This window comes from Magallana gigas, chromosome 6 (genome assembly GCF_963853765.1).
Source record: "Magallana gigas chromosome 6, xbMagGiga1.1, whole genome shotgun sequence".
NCBI classification, from domain to species: domain Eukaryota; kingdom Metazoa; phylum Mollusca; class Bivalvia; order Ostreida; family Ostreidae; genus Magallana; species Magallana gigas.
The window spans coordinates 49933009-49960273 of record NC_088858.1 but is presented as its reverse complement, the minus strand read 5'-3'; the positions used below and the strand labels follow the sequence as shown (position 1 = coordinate 49960273).

At 34.9% G+C, this 27265-nt stretch overlaps 1 protein-coding gene across 1 annotated transcript; it reads right to left on the bottom strand.

Annotated features, from left to right (window-relative positions):
• Window positions 1-858: 858 nt before the first annotated feature.
• On the bottom strand, window positions 859-22451 carry LOC105342035 (uncharacterized). Its single transcript, XM_034459629.2, has 29 exons — window positions 22349-22451; window positions 21575-21625; window positions 21055-21464; window positions 20807-20959; window positions 20502-20697; window positions 20156-20411; window positions 19902-20067; window positions 19628-19795; window positions 19372-19521; window positions 18512-19087; window positions 18091-18428; window positions 17713-17895; window positions 17366-17627; window positions 17071-17218; window positions 15723-15977; window positions 15357-15614; window positions 15011-15248; window positions 14649-14871; window positions 4646-14527; window positions 4209-4544; window positions 3813-3975; window positions 3544-3728; window positions 2865-3076; window positions 2622-2715; window positions 2405-2513; window positions 2094-2305; window positions 1640-1991; window positions 1334-1533; window positions 859-1248 (listed from the first exon to the last, which is right to left on the bottom strand). The coding sequence occupies exons 1-29, from the start codon at window positions 22401-22403 to the stop codon at window positions 958-960; spliced, it is 16122 nt and encodes a 5373-aa protein (XP_034315520.2). The 5' UTR covers window positions 22404-22451; the 3' UTR covers window positions 859-957.
• Between the last annotated feature and the right edge of the window lie 4814 nt (window positions 22452-27265).

The window sequence follows — 27265 nt, the reverse complement described above, 5'->3', positions numbered from 1 at the left end:
AGAGACCCTAAAATTGCTCATGCAATAGCGAATTATCTAATTTGTATATTGATAAAATCTCACTTTGAGTAGCATTTTTTGGAATAGAATATCAAGATTATTCAAAGGCTTACATTTTATGTGATAAATATCGCTATTATTTTATGGACGCCCTTAACATAGCTGAGGTTGAACTTAATTCAGCAACCAAATTTTTAACCTTTTACATTTATAAATCTTTATGCCATATTTCTACATCTTTTTTATAGAACGTTTAAACACGTGTACACTTTTATCCAAAACTACTGCTTTTTTAGGTTTTCTCAATCTGTCTATTTTTTAATAGTATATGTTATTCTTTGTACGTGCACAAGTACAGTAAATACACTGCCAGCTCATATTATAAATATGTTATACTGATAAGCCTTATTAAAGCTTAAAACAATAAAGAATTGAATTGAAATAAATTCTATATATGCCTTAAGAATATATTTCTAGGTCTTCTTTATACTTTTCCATGTGACAAATTAAATAAATGAACTAAATGCATAAATTCTTTTTAAATGTAGTTCAATTATTATACTTATCGAAATAAAAAAAATGTTCTGTTTTAAAAGGCTATCGGTAAACTATTAATGGTGTAACGTTCTATTTTTAAGTATTCATTGCAGTTTGGAATATTAATCTTGATATTGATGAAGAATAAATACATAAATTACATAAAATACATGAAATGATACATAAACTTTTGGTGAAGAATTAAATCGAAGACTATAAAGTATACTCTAACACAGGAAAGATGTGTGTTTGGTACAATCGTGATTCAAAATTCAGCCAATCAAATTTGAATTTAAAATTATCTAAAATCAAATCAACCCATTTGTGCTTTTAATTGCATTTATTGGTTTTAATTTTACAGAAAGAAATTTATCGCATTTAATCAAATGAATTTGGTTATTTACTCAAAATGTCACTAGTTCAACGGCACTTGCTGTCCACTTCCCAACTGTTGACGAATGGATCAACATCGACCACAGTGCGACGCGATGATGTCATCATATCATCATAAATTTCGTTGTTGTTAGTTCCAAAAAGCCCGCCCAATTTTCCATGGTACCAACCACTGACAACAAATTTCAATTCATCTCTTGGGATGTTGTATTTAACTGAGAACCCACGACCGTTCACGTTCAAAGATTCCGCCTCTTGAACAATCTTCAATTCAGTTGACTGGTAGGGAGCACTGCTGATCTTGCCATCAATGCGTAGCTAAAAAACCATAAATCAATCTTAGTTCTTTTAGTGATTCAAACAAAAACTTACAGGAAGAATAAATAAAATGCTTTTAGTTTACCTTTCCATTTGGAGCTATCTGCAGTGTTTTTGTAGCTGTAGTAATGATAAGCTGTTTTTTGTTCTTGCCAAGGTAGTTTATGATGATCGAGAAGTTTCCGTCAATATAGTCACGTGTCAAAACGTAAGAACATTTTCCTGAGAAATCAAATTCCTTGCCATCAAAGGTTGTGAAGTGGTCTCCTTTTAAATAGGCAACAGCTAAAATGAAGAAGACGCAATTTAATTGTTTCTATTGCATAACAATTATTAATCTTTAAAAACTCCCCTTTGCATAAAAAACAAAAATGATATATATTAAACTTGCCTTTAAAGGGAGGGACCCAGTTGGAGGCATCTGAATCTGGAATGTATTCTGATAGTGATCCCATTTTGTTCCTATACTTTGGAAAGTAGGAGTGAAGTTTGCTGGTAAACTTTGAAATAGAGAATTTGGGAAGTTCTTGCAGGGAAGTCATTGAAACTGGTAAGTAAGTGTCCATTTGCAATTCTCCTGATTTCAGATCAAATACTGTGATTTTCGAATTTCGAAGATTACTGACGGAATTTTTCAGGATAGAAAACTCTTCCTCGATGTCTTTTTTTATCATTTCAAAAATGTTCTTCATTACCGATTTAATATTCTCTTCTACTTCCCAAAATTTGTACGCATCGTAACCCTATAAAATGAATAAGAATAGGTTTGTATTAAATATCATACAACATGATTATTTTATAAATTCGAAACATTCACGACTTCAAATGAAAAAATAAGTCCTTACAAGGTGGTAGCTTTGACCGGCGGCCTCTTTAATTGTTGCCAACACTGGTCCGTTCATTCTTGAAGAAATTTGATCTCTGACATCGTAGATGGCATTTGTGTATTGACTAGCAATGTCTGGAACACGGTATTCAGTGGCAGTTTTCAAAAGTGAATCGTATTTAGATCCAATGTATTCGGAAAGTTGATTTTTTGAAATTCTCGACACTGCGTCTACAAGTACGTTTAGAATGATTTTAAATGCATCTGACATTACACAATTACCAAAACTACATATTATATTGGATATTCACGTATCGCTAAAACAAGTACCTTCATAATGTTTCATTGCCGATTCTAAAGAGGCAGACAACTCCAGAAATTGTTGTCCAATTACATCCATTAGTTCTGCATAGTAATATCCTCCTCTAGATTCAATGAGCTGTAAAACAAGCAGACGATTCACCATTGGTAAGTTACTAGTATTAAACTTTCTATAGACTAAAGGTCAAATAGTATGAAAATGTATTACATAAACATAAGCACTTACTGTCATCAGTTCTTTTGTAAATTCAACGTACAAGTCGTACTTGTCCTTCCCAGGAAAGGATTGCCACTGGACTTTGTTGCTTTTAATCAAATTTCTAAAATACATTAAGATGTGTGAATGATTTTTTGCATAGATGATCTCAAATTCAAAATAAACATCATGATTATTTCACATGAATATTTGCATAATGATCTGAAAACTAATTTAGATTTTGACCTCAGAGAATATCCTTGTGTGCAATACCTTAACATTGTAAAGTCAGCAGAAGGAAAACGTTTGCTTAATTCTTCGATCATTTCCTCAAGAAATGTGCCGTATGGTCTGTATCCATTACTGGCAGCTTCTCGGATGAGATTGTACTTGGAGTTTAACTCTTTACCAACAGCATCGGCAACCTCAGAGAATGCAGTGTTCATTTTTCTGCTATACAGGGAAATTTTGCCAAGTCCAGAAACCTGTAGAATTTGTATATTGATATATTAAGAAACTCTGTTTCATGTCTCTGTCACATGCATTTTTATCGCATTATCACCGGAGTGAGACCGGTTTGCCTAGTGTGAGACAGCAGTGAGTAATTTTTCTGTCTTACACTGTGCATTACAACGCCGCTTTAAACGTTAAAAATAGTGTCCACTATAAGGAAATGATAAATAATTGAATAAACCAATCCATAACGTAATTTCTTTGGCTAATTGATTCAATAAATAAACTCTCATTGAAAAAATTGTTGTTTGATATATCTCTCCATTATATACTAAAGTTTGACAGTGCAGTTCCATCCTAGGGCCAAGATTCAGGGTCTAAGACTCGGCAAAACCTCGTCCTATTCTCTCGGTGAAAACTCACCACCCCTTACTCGTAATAGTGGATGGTTCTATTTGTTCTTAAAAAAAAAACAATAATGCAGTTGCTATAATGTTACCTTTAAGTCATTTATCATGGTAGGTCTCCAGTGAATTCGTGTGTGCAGGATTCTCGAGGTATTCAGTCTCATTGCAAACAAACTATCTGTGATTCTACGTGAATTTTCCTCTCTGTACACTTCAGCGAGAATGGCACTGGCATTCACATATTTCGCAACAAAATGTAAAACATTGGCTGGGTTCTCTACAAAAATAAGACTTTAATAGGTATTGCCTTTAAATTTTATTTCAAGTTATCAATCGAAATATTTTTTGAAAACACAATTACCAATGTCGTAGCTTGTTTGGGCTTCGAGTAATTTCTTTTCAGTATCGAACGTTATCAGACTGTTGATTTCCTTTGAGTCATCATACACATTTCGCAAACTTAGTCTGTAGGGACTGGTTTCGATTTTTCCGGACATCCTCATTGATTTAATCGGCGACACAACCTAAACCATAAATAAAAAGTAGTAATATCCATCAAGGCAACTGCAAAATCAAAATTACATTTGGCCTTAGCTTAACAAATGGTAATATTACCGCGTTACAAACTGAAACACAGCGGATACCGAACATTGCTGAAATAAAATGCTAATATCAGCTACTAATAAAATTGTCCGACGCTAAAATAACACCATATATAAATTCTTTTGTCTTTGAATTTAAGTGCAAATTATCATACCTCAACATTCATCTGGCGACGCAGGCTGTCAATTTCTCCCATGAGAGCAAAGTTTTTCTTCATACGTTTTGCTGTTAGATAGTCGACGTTAATCCCACTGCTGTACTTGTTATCGGATATTCCAACATGTGATTGAAGTTGGATGTTCACGCTGCTAAACACATGTCGAACTCCAAAACTAAGAGTATAATTTTTGTTAGAGTATGTGGAGATATTTTCGATCCTGGAGTTGATAACCACTGTCTTATCTTCATCCTTGGAGTACTTAAACTCTGTTTTTCCGTCAAAGAGGACACTTCCGCTATTTAGTGTCATCTCAGAATCCAATTTTACATCCTAAATAAAAAAGATATATAAATAATAAAATATATCAATAATCTAAAGCTGTAATTTTGATTCGGTTTAAGATTTAAAAGACATTGAAAGACTAAAGTTACCTTTCCAATGCTTGGAATTTCGAAAGACACATCAGCTTTAAGGGAATCTCCTTGAGGGAAAAGACTTGCACTGACTCCGATTTTTTTATTTATGTCCCTATCTGCATCCCACGAAATAGACCCATGGACTGTTTTCTTGTCATATTTATCTTGATAAGAAGAAGACATTGCAACACTTCTCTCCGGAAATCGCAACTTCAGATTGTTCATATTTTCATAGTTGTTGCGACGCTCGACAAGGGAATGTTCAGCGTCAAATCCAAATACTTTGGCATTATTAATAAGAGTATCCCATGATGAAAAGATTCGGGAAGATGACATTTCTCCTGATCCTCGAACTTCAACTGATCTAGATGGAGTTACTATTTTTACTACGGTCTGTTTTTTCTGGTTGTAACGATCTGTAGTGTATTTCATTTCCACAGTTGCTTGTCTTTCTGTTGAAGTTGTATCCAAGTTCATTGACAAAATACCTGATTTGATCGCATCAGACATGAGAACTTCTGCTTTTAACTCTAGGGGCTGCGGTTCTCTCATAGCAAGTGACGCCGTGTGCTTGGCATCTCTAGTATATGCAATGTCCATATCCAGTACTTTTCCACCATTAAATTCAGCAACCGCAGACTGTTTAAATGAGGTCGCCGATTTTTCCATGCTGCTTTGAATATTTAGCTTTCTCAGCTGAGTAAATGGAGTACTGATCATCATACTTCCCTTTTGAGTAGTTATTCCCCAGGAATCCTTGGAAGAATACGTCAGAGTTGACACAACGCTTTGTCCGTTCTCCCACGAAGCTGTCATTTGGTTTTTGAACTCACCGTCTGTTCTTTCATTTTTCAAACCAAAGTTAAAGTTTTCTAATCCATTCATGTCACTCGAGAGAGAAAACGAGCCATCTAAATCAGAAAAGGTGGAATATCTAAGGCTAGCACTCGACTTCATTTTCAGCCAAAATGATTGTAAGTCAATGCTTGAGGTAAAGTCACGTAAAGAACCTTTGCTTGTAATCATAAATTTAGAAGTTTCCAGTCCTGAAAAAGGAGTATTAACAACTGTTTCGAACACCACCGGTGATGAGTCTAGATCTAACAAAGACTTGAGTGATATGGCTTTGTTTCGGCTCGACATGATAAATTCGGCATTGTACTTCTTTCCGGAATTGCTGTATTTAGTTGATGCATGGAGATTTTCAATACCATCGAAAGGTGATGTAAACACCAAGTCTACTTCCATTGGTTCCAAAGATCCTTTGACAGATGCGCGGACATTGTTATCATCTCCAAACGAAACGTCGACGAACGATCTGATACTGTTTCTATTTGCTGTATGTTTTAAATTCAGTTTTGTTTGTTCAAATCCAACGAATGGAGTTTTAATGACCAAATTTGAATTGACACGACGCCAATTTTGTTTGAAAAATGTCATTGTTCCCTCCAATTTACCAATGTCTTCATGCTGGAAGTCACTGGAAGTGGTAAACTGATCTTGATCCCCGCTATGTGTAAACTTAGCATGAACATTGCGCAAATACGGTACTGGAGATTTTATTGAAAACGAGCCTTCAATTGCGCTTGTACTTTTAAACTGAACGGATAAAGAAGCCTCCTCGTTTTCGTAATTTGCCATGAGTTCAGTCTTGAAGTCTTGAAGTTCACCCATATGATAAACTTTCATCTCACTGGTAGATGTCGCACCATCAATGGTGTATGTAGTTGTTGATGTAAAGTCAAGCATTGGGGCAGCACTGTATCGCAAAAGGTTACTGTGGCTTATACTGTACTGACTTCCAAATGATAAATCGCTCTGTGATTGAAATACACCGTTCTCTGAAGATTGGGTATGTTTTGCTGAGAGATCAGAATATGGACTTTGGAACTTTAAGACATGTTCAGACGAGGAATCCTGTATGATGTTACGGAGGAAGAGAGAAACGGTTTGAGAGGAGCCATACTCAAGACTGCTAGATAGCTGCATGTTTCTCAAAGACCCATCTCTTTGGAAAGATATTGAAGTCGATTTAAAACCAGTAAAGGGTGTTTTTACAATCAAATTGGCCAATAACTGCGGTTCACGTTCATAATTAAAATCAGCCTCAACTTTCTTTTTATCGAAATGGACTTCTGAGTGTACTTTTAAGCCGTTTGGCGATGGTACTGCTTCCACGCAAAAAACCTGTTCTTTATAGCCTGTGATCGGTGTTTTCAGCGAGACCTTGAATTCCTTATTCAATTCATTAATGATACTGAGATCGAATTCAGACTTTTCTTGGTTAAAAAGAACATCAGCGTGTGTTTGGCAACCTCTATTTATCATATGATGCGAAAATCTAATTGCTTGTTTCTTAAAACCTTCAAATGGAGTTCTGATCTCAAGTTCTCCTTCTATTTTTCCGTCTTTGTTAAAAAGGGCGTCAATTTCTACTGTTTTCTCCATTAATGTTCCTTCTGCAATTAGCTTTTGTCCCTCTGCAGTAAACTTAATATACTGGTTCTTAAAACCATCGAAAGGTGTTTTGATAGAAAGACTGCCTTTCTTAGCTGAGAGTTCTCCGTTGATTTCGATGGTCTTTTGTCTGAAAAGACCCACTGCGTGAATTCTATTTTGATCAATATTTAAGCTCAATCTTTGATTTTCAAATCCAGGGAAAGTAGTTTCAACAGATAAAAATCCATTTCTGAGCAAAGTTTGTCCTTTTAGTTCAACTGTGTGTTGCATGGCTAAAATCATGACATTTATGTTACCATTTCCGACTTTAACTGAAATCTTTTGTCTTTCATATCCAGAATAAGAGGAAGTTATTTCTAGATCGCCAGTGATAACAGTATCAGTAGTCAGTTGAGCGCTCAATTCTATTTTTTTCTTCTGGAATGTACTTTTTGCTTGTGCTTGGTATCCGGTCAGTGTCTTTTCGTAGCTCATTGAGACTCCTTGTTCTTCAAACCCTTTGAAAGGTGTTTTTAACGATATAGTGCCTTGTATATCATCAGAAGTAAGAAATGATGCGTCAAGCTCGATAGTCTTTCCTCTAAAAATACCGCGTACGTTTATGCTATCTCTAGTAGATGTCATAGATATTTCTTGTGATTTGAATCCTTCAAATGGGGTTTTTAAAGATATCTGTCCATTTCCATTACTCTTGGTTCCTTCAATTTCTATTTTTTGGTCACGGGCTGCGGCTTCCACACGAATGTTGTTTTGGTTGAGAACGAAAGACCCCGATTGTTTTTCAAAGCCTGAAAAGGGTGTTGATATCTTTATGTTTCCAGCAAGACTGGACATATTGCTGAATGTTGCCTCGACTGATACTTCATTATTTTCAATTCTTGCTTTTGCGACATTCGAAAAACCTTTGACATTCATTTCATGGTTTAGAGAGACTGAGACAACACTGTATCCTTTAATTGGAGTCATGATTGTTGTTGCTGCAGATATGGAATTCTTGTTGCTAAATGATGAATCGATTTGAACAGTTTTTCCTCTCATTGTTATTTCAATATGACTTTTGTAGCTGCGATCAGAGCTGGCGTGGTTGAATGATGTTTTTATTTCCTCGAAACCCACAAAAGGTGTTCTCAGGATAGCACTGCCCTGGAATGGAACTTTATCAAAACTCATATCTGCTGATATACTTTGCTGGCGGAATGTACCCTTAGCAGATGCCTTCAAACCTGTAGAGGAATAGTCATACGTGAAATCAGCTTTGGACTCTCTAAATCCTTCAAACGGGGTACTGAGAATGATTTTTCCTTCCAAGGATCCTCTTTTAGAAAGCGACATTTGACCATCAATTTTTTGTCCGTTGTTGAATTCAATTGTAAGAGAGCTTGACATTTTATCGCTGTTGTTTGAATACTTGATAATAATGGATTGTTGTTCAAATCCCTCAATTGGCGTAATTAGTGATAATTTTCCACTTATTCCGTCAGTAAATGAAATTTCGGTTGAACCAGTTATAGTTTTATCTGATGAATAGAGGGTCATGCTGCTTGAAATCTGGTCATCGTTTTGATCATGAGTGAAAGAAGCTCCAATCTTTTCATTAAAAGGACTTGAAAGTGAAATCGATCCTTTTTGGATTCCGTTGTTCGAATAAGTCATATCTGCTTCAGAATGCTTACCATTCACGTTAATTTCAACGTGAGAATTCATTGATCTTGAGGAAAGCGCATAGTCAAAAGCTCCATCCAGATTTCCGAAAACACTTCTGATGTTCCAAGCCCCAGAAAGGGGTTGGGAATTGAAAGAGATGTCTCCCGATATTTTTTGATCACCTGATATGCTAGCTGATCCTGAACATTTGAAATTGCTTCGATTTCCATCGTGACGGAAAATAATATTTACATCTGCAATTTCCGAAATTGGCGTTTTTAAAGAGAATTGCCCTGTTACCGATTGTGACAGTCTGAACGCTGCATCCAATTCAATTTGCTTTCTCCCACTGTATGAAACTTCTGAAACAGTTTTAAAGTTTGCCATTTGTCCTTCATGTTTTATAGAAGCCGTTATCTCCTCTGAGACAGGTGTAGTCAATAGAAATCGGCCGTTCAATCCACTGCGGCTGTCAAGTCTTACATCTGAGGAAACTCTCTGGTCATTGAAACTTGCTGAAGCTTGGACATTAAAGTTTTCGAAAGTACCTTCCTGTGAGATCGATATTTGGATGCTCTTTACAACTGGACATTTCGATTTTAGGACAACTGACAGAGTCATTTTTGGAACCGCTTCAAAAGAAACTTCTCCTTCAATTTTCTTTTCTCCGCCATATTTTAATTCAGTTTCGCTTTTGAATGTTCGTCCATGTCCGTTGTGGTTGAGTTTAAAACTAATATCGTGAATAGACGGACTTTTCATTAAAACATTGATGTGTACTTTGTTGTCAGTGTCAATGGTCAACTCAACTTCGGATTTTTGGCCTTCTAGGGAGTACTCTGCGCGGCTATTGAAATTAAGAAGTCTTCCATTGTGCCTGAAGGAAAGTTCACTTTCCCGATAGTTTTCGAAAGGTGTTTTTATTACTACGGATCCCTCAATCGAATCTCGGCTGTTATATGCAACGTCACCTTCAACTGCCTTACCATTGATAGAGACATCGGCGTGACATTTAAAGTTGCTCCATCCTCCAGCGTGTGATACAGAACTAGATATGCTCTTAACAGTTCCAAATGATGTCACAATAGAAGATTTGGCGGATATATCATTAGTTGAGTCAAATTCGGTTGTATATTTCATAGTCTCTTTTCCGTAAGCGATCTCAGCGACTGAATTAAACTTTTTCATGGAGCCTGTATGACTTACGACAGCTTTAAGAGGCCGAGTGTACATTGAATTTAGCAGAAGAGACCCCTGTAGAGGAGAACTGTTGACAGATAATTTACTATCCAGAATGTTTCTGTTTCCGTATCTTAAAGTAGCTGAAGTTGCAATGGGAAGGCTTTCATGAGCAAACATTCCTTCAACTGTTTCAATGTAAGCCGATTTAAGAAGCACCCGCCCTTCAAGTTTGACTAAAGAGCTAAAATTAACATCTATTTCAGATCTGTCGTTGTTCATTTCAAATTCACCATGAGTATGGAAGTTATTTATTGTTCCATCGTGAGAAAGGCTTGCCTTCAGAAGTTCAACGGATTTGAACGGAGTTGTCAGTTTCATATCATAGATAATCTGATCGTTAAGACGCAAGGTGATGTCACTGGTGAATTTGTTATTTGTTCCATCCAAACATTCTAAGTGGAATTGGAAGTCATTCCAAGTGCCTATATGAGTAAGTGATCCCTGTAGCACTTCAAAGCCCTCGAAAGGTGTTTGAATGGATACATCAGCTGTGATGTCCGAGCGTGTATCGATTTTCAGACCAGACGAAATTCGCTTCTTATTCAAGGAAAGGTTTACCTGGTTGTTGAAGTTCCTCAGAGAACCATCATGTGTCATAGAAAAGTCAAAATCTTCTACTTTTCTAAAAGGCGTCTGGAGAGCAAAAGAAGCTGCCAACTTTGGATCAGTTGCAATCATAACATCTGCGTTATAAAGTTTACTCTTTCCAACAGTGATTTCTCCATGGGATTTAAAATCTTTTAATGAGCCTTGGTGAGAAAGGACAACACCTGCTTTCTTCAGACCTTTGAATGGTGTTTCAATAGATACGTCCGCTTTAAAATTAGGCCTGAGAGACATTTTGAGATCAGCTGAAACGGATTCTTTTCCAATTGCGGCGCGAGCGCTGGTTTTAAAATTTCTCATGTTTCCACTGAAGTTCCAGTTTCCTTTCATTTTCTTATACCCTGGCAATGGTGTTGTGATACCAATAATAAACGCTGAGTTTGATCCTCGCTTCAGTGTTATATCAACTGTGTATTTTTGGCCTTTCCCAAGGATTGCATTGGTTATTATTCTAACATTGGTTGGTTTTCCTTTCTTCACAAGAGTAAGGGTGATCGGATCAGTAAAAGGATTTTCGATCTGTAATTTTGCTTTTGTTCGCTTTTTGTTTACCATATCAGCAGACAATCTATATTCGGTTTTCTTGTTCATTTTGATATCAGCAGCCGTCTGAAAGGCTGTAAAATCTCCTGAGTGTTTAAAGGTTGCGGAAATATCTTTGTGAAATGGGGTTTTCAAAGTAGCTGATCCTGTTACTTTCCTTCCGTTTGAAAATGAAACGGATCCTTCGTATACAATTTTTCCAGCCTTTGTGATTGAGAGTTTGGTATCAAAATTACTCAAGGTGCCCTCGTGAGAAAATTCAGCTTTGATATTATCGATCAAAGAAGATTTCAGTTCTAAAGATCCGATGGTTTTCTTTGCTTTCTTAAACATAGCTGCAACAGAACCCTTTTGCTTTCCATATTTACCATCAGCGCTAATCTGGAAGTCGCTTAGCTGGCCTTCGTGTGAAAATGAGGTTGCAAAATCATCTGTGAGTGGAGAACTAAATGATACCGATCCTGTCCAGGTTTTTGCCAATGAAAGTTTGGCCATAGCTTCATACTTCTTGGAACCTCCATACTGGAATTCGGCTTGGGAAACAAAATCAGTCAGTTTTCCTTTGTGGTTAAAAGAGGCAGAGATGTCTTCATACAGTGGAGACTTCAGTCCAATTGTTCCACTCTTCTGGTTATATTTTGCGGTTAGCTCGTATTTCTTACCTCTACCGTATGAACCTTCTATGTGCGAGTCGAATTCGGAAATGTCTCCTTTGTGGTTAAAGGAAGCAGCTATATCGTCATGCAGAGGAGATTTAATTGATAGATCTCCCGCAAGATTTCCATACTTTCCAGTTATTTCATATTTCTTGGACTTTCCATATTGCATTTCAGCGTGAGAGGCAAATTGCGACCATGTTCCTTCGTGATTTATTGCTGCGGTGAGGTCGTTTGCAAATGGCGATCTTATGACCAAGGTTGTTTCCATTTTTTTGTCGTTTTTAAAAGTGATATCCCCCTGAATTTTCTTTCCCCTGGTGTATTCGATCTCTCCATGACATTGGAATTGACGACTATCCCCACTGTGTCGTAGAGATGCAGCAGAATATGGAAGCGCTTGGAAAGGTGTTGTGAGAGCAATGCTTCCTTCTAAATTGTCGAGTGTAGGGCGTAATGAAGACTCTAATTTTATAATTTTTCCAGGCAAGTATTCCACGTTCAATTCGGTGACCTTCTTCTCGTTTTGATTGCTATGTGTGAATGAAACGCGAGTTTTTCTATGCTGTTCAAATGGAGTGTTGATCTGAATGCTAGCAATTATTCCACCGTATGAACTCCACTGGGAAGTGACAGACATTGGTCCAACTATTGGATTAATCATCAGATTTGCAGAAGTATGGAAGGACTTTGAATCACCTGTGAAATCGGCTCCAATGGTCATCTTTTGAAGATTTTTATATGGTGTGGAAAGAATTGTGTTAAAGCTTTTCTTTTTACCCCATTGACCTCTAGTCTCCATGGTTATTGTGTTTCTAGATGGAAGAGAGAGAGAGGACCTGGTGACAATTTCCCCACGTTCGTTGGACTGATCAACACTGAGTTTCAGGCTTTCATATCCAGAAAATTGGCTTATCAGTTCAATTTTCCCGCTCATTAATCCGGTGGGAGGGAAATCTAATTGTCCATTAAGCTTTGACACAGATTTTCCATTGTCCTGGTATTCAATTTGACCTGTAATGGGATATTGTTGGTATTGAGAGGTCACGGTTAACATTTTGGTGCTTCCATGGCATGTGAAGACATGACTTGAATCTGCAACTCCATTGTTTCGTTTATAAACGTTGCTTAGTGATATAACCTTCTTTCCCTCTGTACTGTAATGAATTTTGTTATCGATCATTCCAATACCATGTTCATGTGAAACTGCCAATGCAAGGTCTCTGTTGAAAGGTGATCGCATTGCAAAGTCGAAAGTCAGAGATCCTTGTGGCAGGGACATGCGTTGCATTCCCTTTACCTGGATATCAACAACATTGGCACCCGATTCAAATTTCAATGAGGACTGGAGGTCATCGTGAGTGTTTCTATGAAACCATGACGATTCCATTTGTTTCATGGGTGAGCTCAGTTTGATATTTCCGCTGTTCTGAAGTTGCCAACCATTCCTGAAGTGGTGTACATCTCCTTGGTAGGCATATACATTACCATTGTGTTTGAAATTGAGACTGTTTTCAAATTTCTGGCCGTTGTCAACATGTTTTGCAGAGACAGAGAGACTTGCAATTTGATCCAGACTAGATTTTACACTAAGACGTCCAGTCAGATCTCTGTTAGATGCGGAGCTTTTGTCGACAGCAAGAATATCTGTCTGGAAAAAGTCCTTATTCCAGGAAAATTTGACAAAACTCATCACTCCATCTTCTATCTTATGTTTAAGTTCGATGCCTGTTCTCTCGAAACCTGAAATTGGAGACTTTATTTCAAGCGAAACGTCAACATCATCAAAATGCAATGGTCGTTTCATATTCAAGGTAGATGACATGCGTTTCATTGGCTTCCAGTCGACGTCGATGTTTGAAATAGACTTTGAATTTTCTAGCTGGTGACTCAAACCAATGTTGATGGATCTATAGTCTTTGAATGGAGATTCAATCTTTAGATCTGCAATATAGCCATCATTTTTCTTGCCAAATGAGGAATCAACTGAAACCACATCTTTATTCCATTCAGCATGGGCATGGGAGACATATTTTTCTCCACTTCTGTGTTTCAGATTAACATTGCCAAAACCTAGAGGGCTGGATTTTGAAAAAGTTGCTTCCATATTTTGCAGGCCTTCATATGTTATGTCTCCTTGTATTAAAATCTTCTTGTCAAGGTCTTGATTTGCATCCCATTTGACATCTAATTTGCTAGAGAAGACTGGATCTTTAATTATTGTGTCGAATTCGGCCGTCACCTTTCGTGCGGGATATTCTACGTCAGCTGCAACCTGAATGCGAGATCCGATTCGGACCAGTGATGACAAAGATACTGCATACTTTGTTTTTCCATACAGAATTTCGGAATTGGCTTGAAAATTGCTTGGGATAAATCGGTATTGTCCTGAGACTGCGAGTACATCATATGTTGGGATGTTGAAGGAAGTTGAAATGTCGTATTCATTTGTACCAACGTTTCGAAGGGTGCTTTCAATGATGCTTTTGTGTCCATTTTCCAGCTGAATAGTCAAAATGTTGGTGTATTTTTTGGCAGTTCTTTGATCAAATACATTACCAATGACTATGTCTCTCCCTGGAACAGAAATACCTAGTTTACCGAAAAAGCTGGCTAATTTTTTAGACTTGTTTTTTAACTCAATTGCAGCGCTGTAAGATGATTTCTTTCCAAACACGACATCCAGGGACGAATCAATAGATTTCAATGACTGTACGTGCTTTCCTTTCATTTGATAGTTCACATTCTGAAAAAATGTTAGAATGACAGCTCTATATGACATTCTTTAAAAAAAAAAAAAACATTCTTATATCCTAGAATAAGACACAGTTTAGTCAAGAGTATAAAAAGAGAGAGTAATGCCATACCAGGTATGGGAAGATAAATTTTGTATTTGCGTCCAGATTAAACTTCTTTTGTTTCCAATTTAGGACGTGATTTAAAACACTGGAAAACTCGATTCGCTTTTTTATGTCTTTCTTGTTTGGCCCATATACAACAGTCAGTGAAGCTTCAGAATGTTTCCAGTTCTTGCTGACATCAAAATTTACATTAAGATTGTAGTCGGACCGCTGCTTAAATGTCAAAATGCTGAAAAAAGAATTAAAGTAAAGCCCAGTTTAGACTGCATTGTTCAATGTAGAAACCATGTTTATTTATGGATCATTTGGAAATTGATATTGTGTTATTTATTTCAACGTGTAATCAACGAAAGCATATTTTTACTCACATGTTTCCTTTCGCAGCCGAGAGGCTTTTTGTGTTAGCAACATTCAGTTTTCCATTTAACGTTACTTTGTCTCTCATAACCTTTGGAATAACATAGTCGAGTGTTGAGCGAACAATGGCCATCTTTTGGTTCTTTAGCATAAACGTAGAGGTCAATTTTGTCGTAAATACAGGAGATTTAATATCAATTTTGGATCTGAAACCTGTGCTCTTTTTATTGCTGGCATCTCTGACTTGAACTGAAAAAATATATATATATATATTTATTTTCCCAAAAAAACGTTTCTTTAGCATATACACATTCCCTTATTTATTTTTCAAAAATATTTGTTAACGAAATAACATACCAGACAGTTTTATTGGCTTTGACACGATGCGGTCAACAGTCAAGTCCACCTTTATGGCTTTTCCCTTCTTGTATTCAGCTGAACCTCCAAAACTGACAAGTTCTTTTTCTGGAGTTTTAATGGAGAGATAGGGTCGATACCTTGCTGCTTTTGCAGTGGCGTATTTCTGAACTCTAGACTCGATGACGTATTCCTTCTTCTTTTCAAAGCTGATACTAGCTTTGCCAATCACCACAACACGTTTCTGGACAAAGTTGACTAAAAACAAAAAAGTTCAATCAAATCAATCGTAATTTTATGGTGGGATTTGATATAAAGATGGTTTTTTATTCTTTGCATGATTTGGAGGATTAACTTCATTTTTACCTTCTGCTTTAATTGGTTCCTTTGATACTCCAATCAAAATAAGTTTAGCATCAATAAGTTTCATTCCACTGTACTTCATTCCTCCTTTCAATTGAATTGACTTCATTTTGGGCGCGGATATTTCCACGTGTGGTGTGTACTCAAAAGTGTTGCCTTTTCTTGTCATAGCTGCTTCTGCCACAACGGAGTACTCCTGTTTGTTGTTAACAAACTTTCCGCTGATGTGACGGAGATTTTTCTCATTTTCGACTTTACCTTAAAAAAAACATTAATTACTTAGGATGAAAATGCCTCATTGAGTTCCACCTATGGGTTACAGGACAAAACGTTATCATAAAAATACACTACGCGGGGATGTTAAGGAAGCATATGGAATCTGAGTTACATGTAATTCCGTGAAATCACAAATCTTAGTTATTATGTACATATTCAAATATCTAAGCAAAAAAAACGTAGACCAAAAACAAATAAAAAATACTGAAGACAATTTTTTTTTCAGAAATTAAGCAGTATTACTTAGATTTACACATTGATGACGTCATGAATAAAAGTTGAAAGTCGTGTGAATTTGATCGAAAAGCATTGTAAATATATTTAAAATATAGCTAATCTAAGAACTCTAATAAAGTATTGTGGTGTGATTTTTTGAGAATTGAACATCAGAATACTGGGAGAGATATTAGTTTTATCAATCATTCGCTAACGGGTATGTTAATTTGTTTTTATTCTTCGGCCAGGGTTTCCTCTGTCGTTGTTTACGATATAAAAATCCTACTAGAACAACACTACCCCGTATATATTGAACTTGAAATTTTGTACGTATCGTTAGTTTGATCAATGCTTAAATTGAAAAGTGCTGCTAGAGTCCCATGTTGTGTGTTGTTTTGATGCAACATACCGTTTTCCGTGCAAACTTTATAAAAGTTGGAAAGGTTTTACGAGAGCCGGATGAATAACTATTTAATTAAGAAGAACATAGAATTCTTGCAGCGGTTTTAATTAAACTGATATGTTTTGCATTTGGTATTTTATTTTGGAAACCGCGGGGTAGTGTTGTTCTATCTCATTTTATGTTAAGGAATATATATAAGCTATTTATAGTTGTCACGTGATAATTCACCAATCTGGCAGTAATGTACTACCCCATTTTAATGTACTGACATCTATTTTAAAGAATAATACTAAGTTTTTAATCTCATTCAAAATAGTCATTTAATTTCACGAGTTTGAATATAACCGTTAAAATCAGACCCTAAATTGCCCATATGCGTCCTTAACACCCCTGCGTAGAAAACCATTAAAACGTCATAAAACACGAGAAAAGTTAGAGATGAAAATAGATAAATACCTGTAAACAAAGCTTTATTCCACGGTGACTGAAGACCCATTTGAAGTTTGGATCCAATTTTGTCCAGTAAAAATTCTGCAGAAAGAGCTCTATCAGTTTGTGAACCTGGCGTGTCAAATGCCAAACGGATATTCACCTCTTTCTTTGTCTGAAAATTATGTGGAAAAGATATTGTTTTGCAGTTTGTACTATTTTTGCAACAAAATGTTTTATATACCTAAAATTGTTAAAAAAAAAAAAAAAAAAAAAAAACAACAAAGCACAAACAAAAATCAAAATATAAAAAATTTAATACCTTGCTCAATCGGGCCTCGACATTATATGATTTGTGAGAATCTTCTTTCATCAAGGATACATCCAAACTGATGGGTCCTGTCAAAGGAAAGTATGGAGCGTTCGTTTCCAGTGAAGCATTTGGAAATTTAATTTCTCCGCACAACTTCAATCCTGTGATACGGGCAAGATGGGATCCGGTGCATGTCTTGTGAATTTTTCTATTTTTTGTGATCATATTCTGTTCTTTTTCAACATCACGATGAACAGTGAAGAAAGCAGTTCTGTAAATTTTGATAAAATTAATAACTCATGTGTGAGCTTTATTTTTTTAATGTACCCACTATTACATAATAGCATTATTCTTACTTAACACTGAAGATTTCCATCTTGTCCTTTGGCACGTCTAAGTTGGCATTGAAAATTGTTCCGTCCCGAAGTTCCACATGGCCCTGCAGTAATGTGCTTGAGTGAACAGTTGATACCATCTTTAATCCGCTCTTCGTCACAAACGCATCGACGCTCATCATGCTGGAAATCTCCACAGCAGTGCTTAAAAGTGCATTTCTCTATTAATCATTTTTTTTTCACATCATCTGGAATTATTCTATTACTATCTCGTACATTATATATATATATATATATATATATATATATATATATATATATATATATATATATATATATATATATGTATATATATATATATATATATATATATGCAATGTTTCTTTTAAACATTCTTACCTTGGCTGAATAAGTCCACTGATAAGAAGACTTCTAGGACTTGTGCCTAGTTTCCGGAGGTCGACCTTTCCTGAAGCTTTCATGTCAATAGTGGCAGTACCATTAATTGTCAGGTTCAGAGGAAATCCAGCACTTGTTGGAATTATCATGGAAGTGTCCATGAACATGATATTCTGGGTAAACGTGTAATCGTGATTTTTTGACATACTTATCAACATTTCAAGAACGTTGAAGCCACTGGAAAAACTGGCGAGTCCGTCAAAACTGTTGTAAGAGAGTTCATTTCCAAAAATCCGCATGTAAAGAGCTCCTCTCAGTTGGTCCATTCCAGTCCCAAACTACAATTTTTTTCAATTTTAAAAGCTAGAACTTCAATAACACAAATTGTCAAATTTAATCATAAATACTTAGTCGTACTTACCTGGCTGTCGATTTTCTTCATCTTCTTTTCGTCAATCCCTTTGACAATCTGAGTTGTTGCTTCCTTGACATCTTTTTCAGTAAAATAGCCATTTGGTCCGAAATAGGATTCTAAAAAGTATTCTAGTCCTTCCACTCGTCCTCCAATTTCTAGAATGTTGACTGACTTTCCAAACAAATCAACAGTCAGATTTGCCATCAATGATCTTGGAATAAATGATTTTGAGGACCAGATCAAGTTGCTTTCGATTGAAGCCCCAGTGTTGATTTTTTCCAGGAAGAATGACCCCTCGTAATTTCTTGAATACTTTCTCTTGTCCATGTCAAATTCTTTTTTTAGATATTCACTATTCAAAATTGATATTATGTCTTGCTTAAATGGACTGGACGACTCCATAAGATTTGTTAGATGAGACCAGATAAATGACCCAACTTGGTTGACCTCTTCCTTCTCTAGTGCATTTCGAACGGTGGTGATGATACTCTTTGATGGACATTGCATTATGGCCAGGTAAGCAGCAATTCTTAATTCTGCATCTTCTTCTTTGTCATTAAAGACTTTCAAAGCCTCGGTTCTCTAAAAAGCCACATCAAAATTCAGATATTCGATAGTATTTTTTATCTTTTAAATTATACTTACCATGGAATTCTCAATTGTTTTGTGGTTCAGTTTTTCGGGAATTTTGTTTATACCCATCGTTCACAATTTTATATCATCAATTGATTATAAAGTCTTTATTCATTGTTCATAAAAGTAAATCGACAAAATTTAAATACCCATGAACTTAAACAATTGATAATCCCCAAAGAATGGTTCGCACAAATTCAATTAATTCCACATATAGTAATCTTAATACATACGTCATTGTCACATGAAGCACGACGGAAGGCCTCAATTGCAGCAATACGAACTTCCATTGGGTTGTCTTTTCGAGAGATGCAACTGTTGACAGTAGCTGTGGCTGAGCTGGTGTGTCCAGAATTGCCCAATGCACGTAATGACAAGACAATCTGAAACACCAAAATGAAAATATAAGATGGAATTAGTATTCTAAACCCTTTATACACAAAACAAACAATATGCATTTCAAAGATGCATACAATAGCTAAACATTACGTTTTCTTTGTTGTTGTTGTCCACATAGCAACCGTATCCAATCTTATCCTCAAGGGCTGAAATAACATTTGCGATATCCAGGTCGTTTTCACATCTGGTTTTTTTGCAATACGTGTTTACAAGAGAGCTGACGGCCAACAGTGCTTTGCCATTCTTCTTCAAAAGCGGCTGTAAAAATAATAAAAATTGTTATATGTAAATTCCCTCTGTCATTCAAATATAATCGATTTTAAAAGGATAATGCAGCCTTATCTACGACATTAGCTAGTCTTACCATAACTTCCCTAATCATGTCCTTTGATGGGCTAGGAATAAATGCTAGTGTTGTCATCCACATATCAGCCTCAATTCCAGTTACTTCATTTTCAGTGATCATTTTTGTTAACATTGTAACAGAGGCTGGTGTTCCAGTCATGGGCACAGCGTCCAAGAAAAACTTCCTGTCATCAAGAAGACACTCAAATGTATGACTTAAATTTACATACTGTGAAAATGGAGAAAATGGTGAAATGTAAACGTATCTATTACCTGACTTTCTGGTTGTTGTCGCTGCAAAGAGCACCACTCTGGACGTTTGTGTAAACATCGTTCAATGTCTGGGAGTCAGCTGATCTCATAATGTGCACGAGGTCAGAAAAAAGACGAGGAGTTTCAGGACGAACGTCTCCTTTTGTTTGGGCACAAATGTTGACCAGTTGTTTTTCTATATTTTTTCGAGCTTTTGTGCTGCTTGCCGTGTCAACATGGTGCTCAAAGTTCATGTCAGCTTTTCTAGTCACAGATTCTGAATAATTAACAAAACTTATTAATAAATGTTGTAAAAGCTTTGGTCGAATTTATTGAAATTACGACATATAGTAATTATGAATCTTACTTGCTGTTGATACTCCAGTTCTTTCATTCGAGTATTTCAAGGTCTGTCTGCTCTCAGTCATGGCACCACTTGAATCTCTTGAGAAAGGTCTAAACACATGTTGTTCAGTGCATGAAGACCCTTTAAGGATGCCGGATTTGCTGATTTCTTGTTGACAGTCGTGGCTACTCTTCATAATTGGTAAGGACTGAATTTCCTTTAATAAAAAATGTATGTGAGATTTAGTTTTAATTTATATCTCTATAGTATTTTTTGATGACAAATTATGTGGATGTGGAGATAATTAAAGAAAGATGCCCTCTTACAGATGGCACCCGATAGGGAGTTCCCTGTAGAGTTGTCTGGTATCCATGACGCTCGGTGCACCCAAGAAGGTTCTTGTGTTTCTTGATGGTTACAGAGTACCACCCATTTTCAGACACTGTATAATCGGCATCACATGTTCCCGTCACGTCAGCCTAATCATATATACATGTATGTATTTAGATATATGGAACATTGGTATCAGCATTATGATATTATTATCAAAATTATCAAAATCTAGGCTACTGACCTCACTGACTTTCTGATCGGCTTGTAGATTTTCCATGGTGTTCTGAATCATGGAAAGTATACCCCGTTTGATGTTAAGAACCCAAGGTGTTTCACTGTCAGCCGGACAAAGAGACTCAATACGACCGTCTTGGAAAGAAAATCTCAGTGAGTTTTCTTCAAGTTGTTGGCTGAATTTCCCGGACATTGCTGACAGGATAAAGTTTTCAGGTGACTCTGCATTGCGTTCGTGGAGCTGTACGTTCCTTACCTTTAAGACAAGGTCACATTTTGAAAGAACTTCCACTTGAACTTTAGCAGTCATTCTGATTCCAGATTTTCCTTCCGATGCTCCTTGGATGAGAGTCGTTGTATCCACGTCATAGTCGTATTCGTAAGTTGTGCCAGGTTGATATCCGAATTTTGTAGAGTCTAAAATTCAATATTTTTTCTGTTATTATTATTATTGAGTTCTCTGTCTGATTTAATGAGTCGTTCGCGAGCAGCTTTCTCAAATAAATTTTAATTACGATGTTATTTACCTGTGCATGTTGTTGAACATGTTTCACGTGAGTTAATATCTGATATAGGTCCTGTAAGAAACAAAAAAAAATACAAATAAAAGATAAAAATGGAATAGATTTAAAAATTTAAGGGATGTTTACTTTCCTTTGATTGTTTATTCAAAAAGGCTTGGAGACTAAGCAGAGCTGAAGTCGAATACACGATTTTTTTAAACTGTGCATCCTTTTCGGACAAAAAAAATGCTACTATCACACACAACGTATTCTCAAATGTTAAACTTTTGATTTTAAACTGATATGTTGACTATCGGTGTAAGATTTCAAATAATAATTTATATAATCAATATTTTATTACTATAATCATTACACTCCAGAGCTGTATGTCACCTCGGGGCAAATAATCTAATATGTCTTCCCCAAAGCCATGTTAAATATGTATTGAAACACTTTAACGTTATTTAATTAAAGAAAACATAAGCAGTATGATGAGCTTTTAATACTTGATCACACCAAATTTGAGTTCAAGTTCCATTTTGTTTAATATCCTTATGGGTCTGTGTACAATAAAAACAAAATGAAAAATATTCAAGGTACATGTGAAAACCAAAGGTGTAATAACATTTTAAAGAATTTAACTTAATAAATTTAGCAAACATTTATCTTATTTTAATTCTATTTTCTATAAAGAATCGAAAACATATACTTATGAAACTTTTATCCTTATAGCGTCTGTTAAATTGTCTCGATTACACTTGCTTACACTAGCCAATAGAATATATAGCTAACACTTACCCGCCAAGATGCCTGCCGTAAAGGCTAGCAATAATATAAATGTGCGCTCCATCATTGGAGCTCGGCGGTAGCTTCTCTATTGGTGGTCAGGGTGGGCTCCTGTCAATTTATAGGAGATCAGGGAGAGTAAAGTACAGCGATAAAGTTTGCTGAGGATTGTGAATATATCTTTATCTGTATGACGTTTATCAAATAGTTTGCTTCAGGTACAGAGTGCAATATTCTCTATTAGGGTAAAGTAGATAAATGAATATCATTGATTTCAAAGTTTATTAATTATCAATGGAATGTTACGTATTTATTATGCAATTGTCAAACATGCAATAACGCATACATGTTCAACGCTTTTTGTTTATATATGATTGTCTAAGAAAACTAATTTGTGCAAGTTTAAACATTTTTGCTTTACTTCGCGATGTCTTGCTGCTGATATCTGACGAATATTCAGGATAAAGCATTTAAAGTTAGTGCAACTTGTTTCTTTTTTATGGAGCAAACATAGCATTATTCTCTACGTACTTATTTGAAATTGAGTTTTGAGGAGTGAATTCAATTCCTAGCTAATATATACATATAAAATCTGGTGTGCAGCAGTTAGGCTATTGGTTAATAATTTGGCCTTAAAGGCATAAAATTATATCAGTATGTAAGATAATTTTAATTTGTTTTTGTAGTGAATTTAACATAAAACATGTATTATCCCTCTATTTAGTTCCCTTGTACACCCTAGTAGCTGATGACATCATTCATGACTCAAGTATGCAATCCAATCAAAAAGACTAAAACAATGTCTTTTGTGATATTAAAACAGCGAGCAGTACGCAGATTTAAATAAGCAAAATAGTTTTGTTAATAGATAATTATGATAATATTTCGTTTGCTTAAGCAACCTTAAAGGTCAAATATAGATCATTATAATATAGTGGAATCATCATTGTTCGTGGAAGACCAATGTTCGTGATTCTCGTGGGTAACCATTGCCCACGAATTTGCATTCCAACTAACTTATATGAGATCATTTGTTTAACATTTATTGAAATTATCCCGATTTTAATACCAACAAAATTACGTCGCCATGACCAAGGAAAATTTTGGCAACCCACGAGCATTGACCCCCCCCCCCCCCCCCCCCACGAATAAAAATGATTCCACAGTATATTATCATTTAACGTATTGCATTTTACCTTCATCTAAAAATGATATTGAAACTTCTTTATCAGAATTTGAATTGTACAATATCAATATTTGACACACTTTTCTTATTTTTTTTGTTTGTGCGATGTTTATTTTAAAATTAAATAACAAAATAATAAAAAAATATCTTTCGGTATATTCATGTCTTAGGTTAACTCTATTTTTGAATTCATATTAATAAAGCTGACGAAATAATCACATGAAATGATAATATAGTATCATTTAGATTATCTTTCTTTTCTTTTGATTCAGGATGATTCAGGTGATTGATTAAGATATACTATTCACAAACAGCTTGGAACAGACATGTTGAACTCCCTTTTAAGTCTACACAGGAATCAAAACTGCATTGGCTACAATATCAAATTCTATATAGGGTTGTTCCTACAAATAATTATATTTTTAATATATAAAAAACAGTCTGCTGTGTTTGCTTTTTTCTAAATAAATGAAGAGAGTATTGATCACTTATTTTATGAATTTAATATAGAAAAAAAGGTGTTGTGTGATGTTTGAAAGTGGATTTTGATAGTTTGAAATTTTATTTACATTATATATACATTCATTCCTTTATGAAAAATACGAAAACAGACATGTTTATATATTTGTTTTAACTTGATAGATTTTATTGTGGATCAATATATATTTCGTGTAAATGTAAAAATAATAATACAAATAAAAACTAATATTCATGCATTGAAAAATGTCATAACAGAAAGTCTATTATCCGAAAAACATTTGCTGTTGGAAAAATGTAGATATAGGGAATATGAAAGCCACTGACAGAAAATAAGTGAAAATATTGTACTTAAATAAATGTGGATGTGGTAATTAATTTTAATTTATCATTTCTGTGAATTTTGTTTCTCTATCATATCAATTGGCCTTAATTCATTGTACACCCATACACTACCTGCATCTCTCTCTCTCTCTCTCTCTCTCTCTCTCTCTCTCTCTCTCTCTCTCTCTCTCTCTCTCTGCTTTCACAACACAATAGAGTTGCAAAATTAAATAATTGATTAGTGATAATTCTTAACAATTGTATTAATCATATTTCATGTAGGTAGATATATATAGTGAAATGAAAAGGTTAAAAAAAGTAAAATCCTTAATGACAGTGTTTGATCAAAAACAAAATTGTTTAGAGTTTAATAACATACTGTGGAATCATTAATAACCTAAGTCGAACTTTTAAAAAAAAATCTTTTAATGATGTTGTTATTGATATTTATTTATTACCGATTTGAAGAACAAGTATATCAAAATAGGTGGAAACAATATAGCAATAATTGGTCAACGAGACTAGGAAAAACAAGGGTAAAATCAATTTTCTGAAGATGTAAAAACAATAGAGTATACTTTTCTCAAGAAATGAAATCAAATGAGTTTATTTTTGTCATTTGAAATCGTCTAGCTCAATTTGATCATAATAAATAGTTTTTTTTACTCGTTTGCACGTTCATACAGTTTAGAAACGTTTCTAAACATGCAACATGTTGCTTAATTCGAATTAAGGCTAAATTTGTCGTCAATCAAACCTGCAAACAAATATCTTTCTATTTTTGTTAATCATTTTAGAAATTTCTTGAAACGTGTTATGACATACAGATCCCTTCCTTCTGTAATATTTCTTTCTGTTATTATAATTGATGCTTGTATAACAAAAATATTTCATCATTAACACACTCATTAACAAATTCTTTCACGTCTCAGCTGTGTTAAGGAAGGTATCAGAATTCTAGCACGTTTGATTTAGGAAAATTTGCATATGCTCCTCCCCTTATTTATGATATTTTACGAGATGTTGTATTTCGGTAATTAACAAATACCTACCAAAATGAATATGGTTAATTATTGGGTTAGATTGTTTCAAGAAAGGTGTACTGAAATAAAAATTTCAACTATTCTTTATATCTTGCGAAATTGTAAAATTCAAAAGTGGCCTGACGACTTATCGAGGTTGACTACGTCACATCGGCGCTTGCAGCTGTGATCAGAATAAACATGTGCACTTGAGTGACATATCTGGGAATTTAACTCATTTACAACCAGCGTGGATGGAAATCGGTAGAGGATGCAACTGAACAAGGTAGGATTTATCTGTACTTCCCCTAGATATTGATTTATATTATCTAATACTGTAGGATGAAACGGAAACAAAGGAAAATTCCCCGGCTTCGATTTTGTTTACTTGTTTACATTTGTTTTTCATGTAATATTGTGTTTGATTATCAATTTAGTGACTCGATCAGGCAAAGTAAATGTTCTGCGATTTGCTGATTTTGATCATAAAGAGTATTGATGCTCATTGTAGCTTTTTGCTGGTCACTTTTATCGCAATAATATTAGCTCGCATTTTTTCCGTGTTAAAAGAAATGTAAACAATGAAAACTCCAAACACTGTGCTAGCACTACAAAGATTACTGTTAGGATATTGATTGTATTGTTGTTTATGTAAATCGAAATGTGTTATTTCAACTAGTCTTCTTTGAAGATGATTACATGTATGAATATACAAACTTAAAATGTTGAACTGAATTTCCACAAAGGACTATATATGACATGGGCCTAAAATGGCCACTTAAAATGAATATCATCATTTTACTGTAATTCTTTGTTTTCTTTGTACAGATATATATATACAAAATGTTCATTTTGATTCAACTGCCTACTAGTAAGAAATATGATATCGTAAAGACAACCTTTTCCCGCCATTTTTGCATTTTAAACATTAAACAGCTTGTTTTCAGGCAGTTTATCTTTCAGAAAACATAGAGCGCACGCTTGAACAAACAAAATATTTTAATCAGAGATGTATCTAGCCAAGGATAATAAGTGACAAAAAAAATTTTCCTTGTTCAAGAATGCGCTCTATATTTCCCATTCATAAAAAGATAAGGAAAATGTCAATTTTTGACTGATTTTGATTGAATGATAGAAATAGCGTCACTTCTGACGTCATATACTGCCAGTGAGTGCAAATAAATCAAATAAATAGGTGACAAATATATTTTACATCAGCTCTTCTAAAATATAACATATATAACCAAAAAGACTTTAAAAAATGGCGAATGAAGGGAGCAAAATTTCACTCATATCATATTTTGTTCTTTCAAAGAATAAACATTTGATTAGGCCCGCTGTAATATTAATGAAATTAAAACTGCCATTAGAATGCACAATAATGAAGTAATTTTCCATTTTCATGTTATCTTCAGCACAATATTTTGCTAAGTATAACACATTATTCAATTTTCGGGGTTTTATAGCAGTAAATGGTCCACTGGAGACACTTTTTTGGGTGTTGATAAAAAAGTAGGTACTCTATAAATATTTCTATTACTCTTTTACTCGCTAACTTCATGTATATTTGGTCGGCGAGGGTGGGGGTTAAAATGATATTACTATAATGTAACCTATCATAATATTTTTCATTGAACTTTTTTTTCTATTGAAATTAAATTTGAAATTAATAAATATTCATCATTTCAGGCATTGATTTTCTTATCAACTGCACTGCCTCTTTATATCAAAAAGACAGAGGAGAATTACATGTAGTGTGGCAGAAGAATGGTCAATTTCCATAAATTCCACACCATGACTGAATAATGCTGAAAATTAGAAAACACTAGTCTTGTTGAACAGTATGTCACAGAAAAGCAATCTCTATTAATAGTACATTGTATTTGTCAAGTTGATTATCATCATAAAGTCTTGATAATT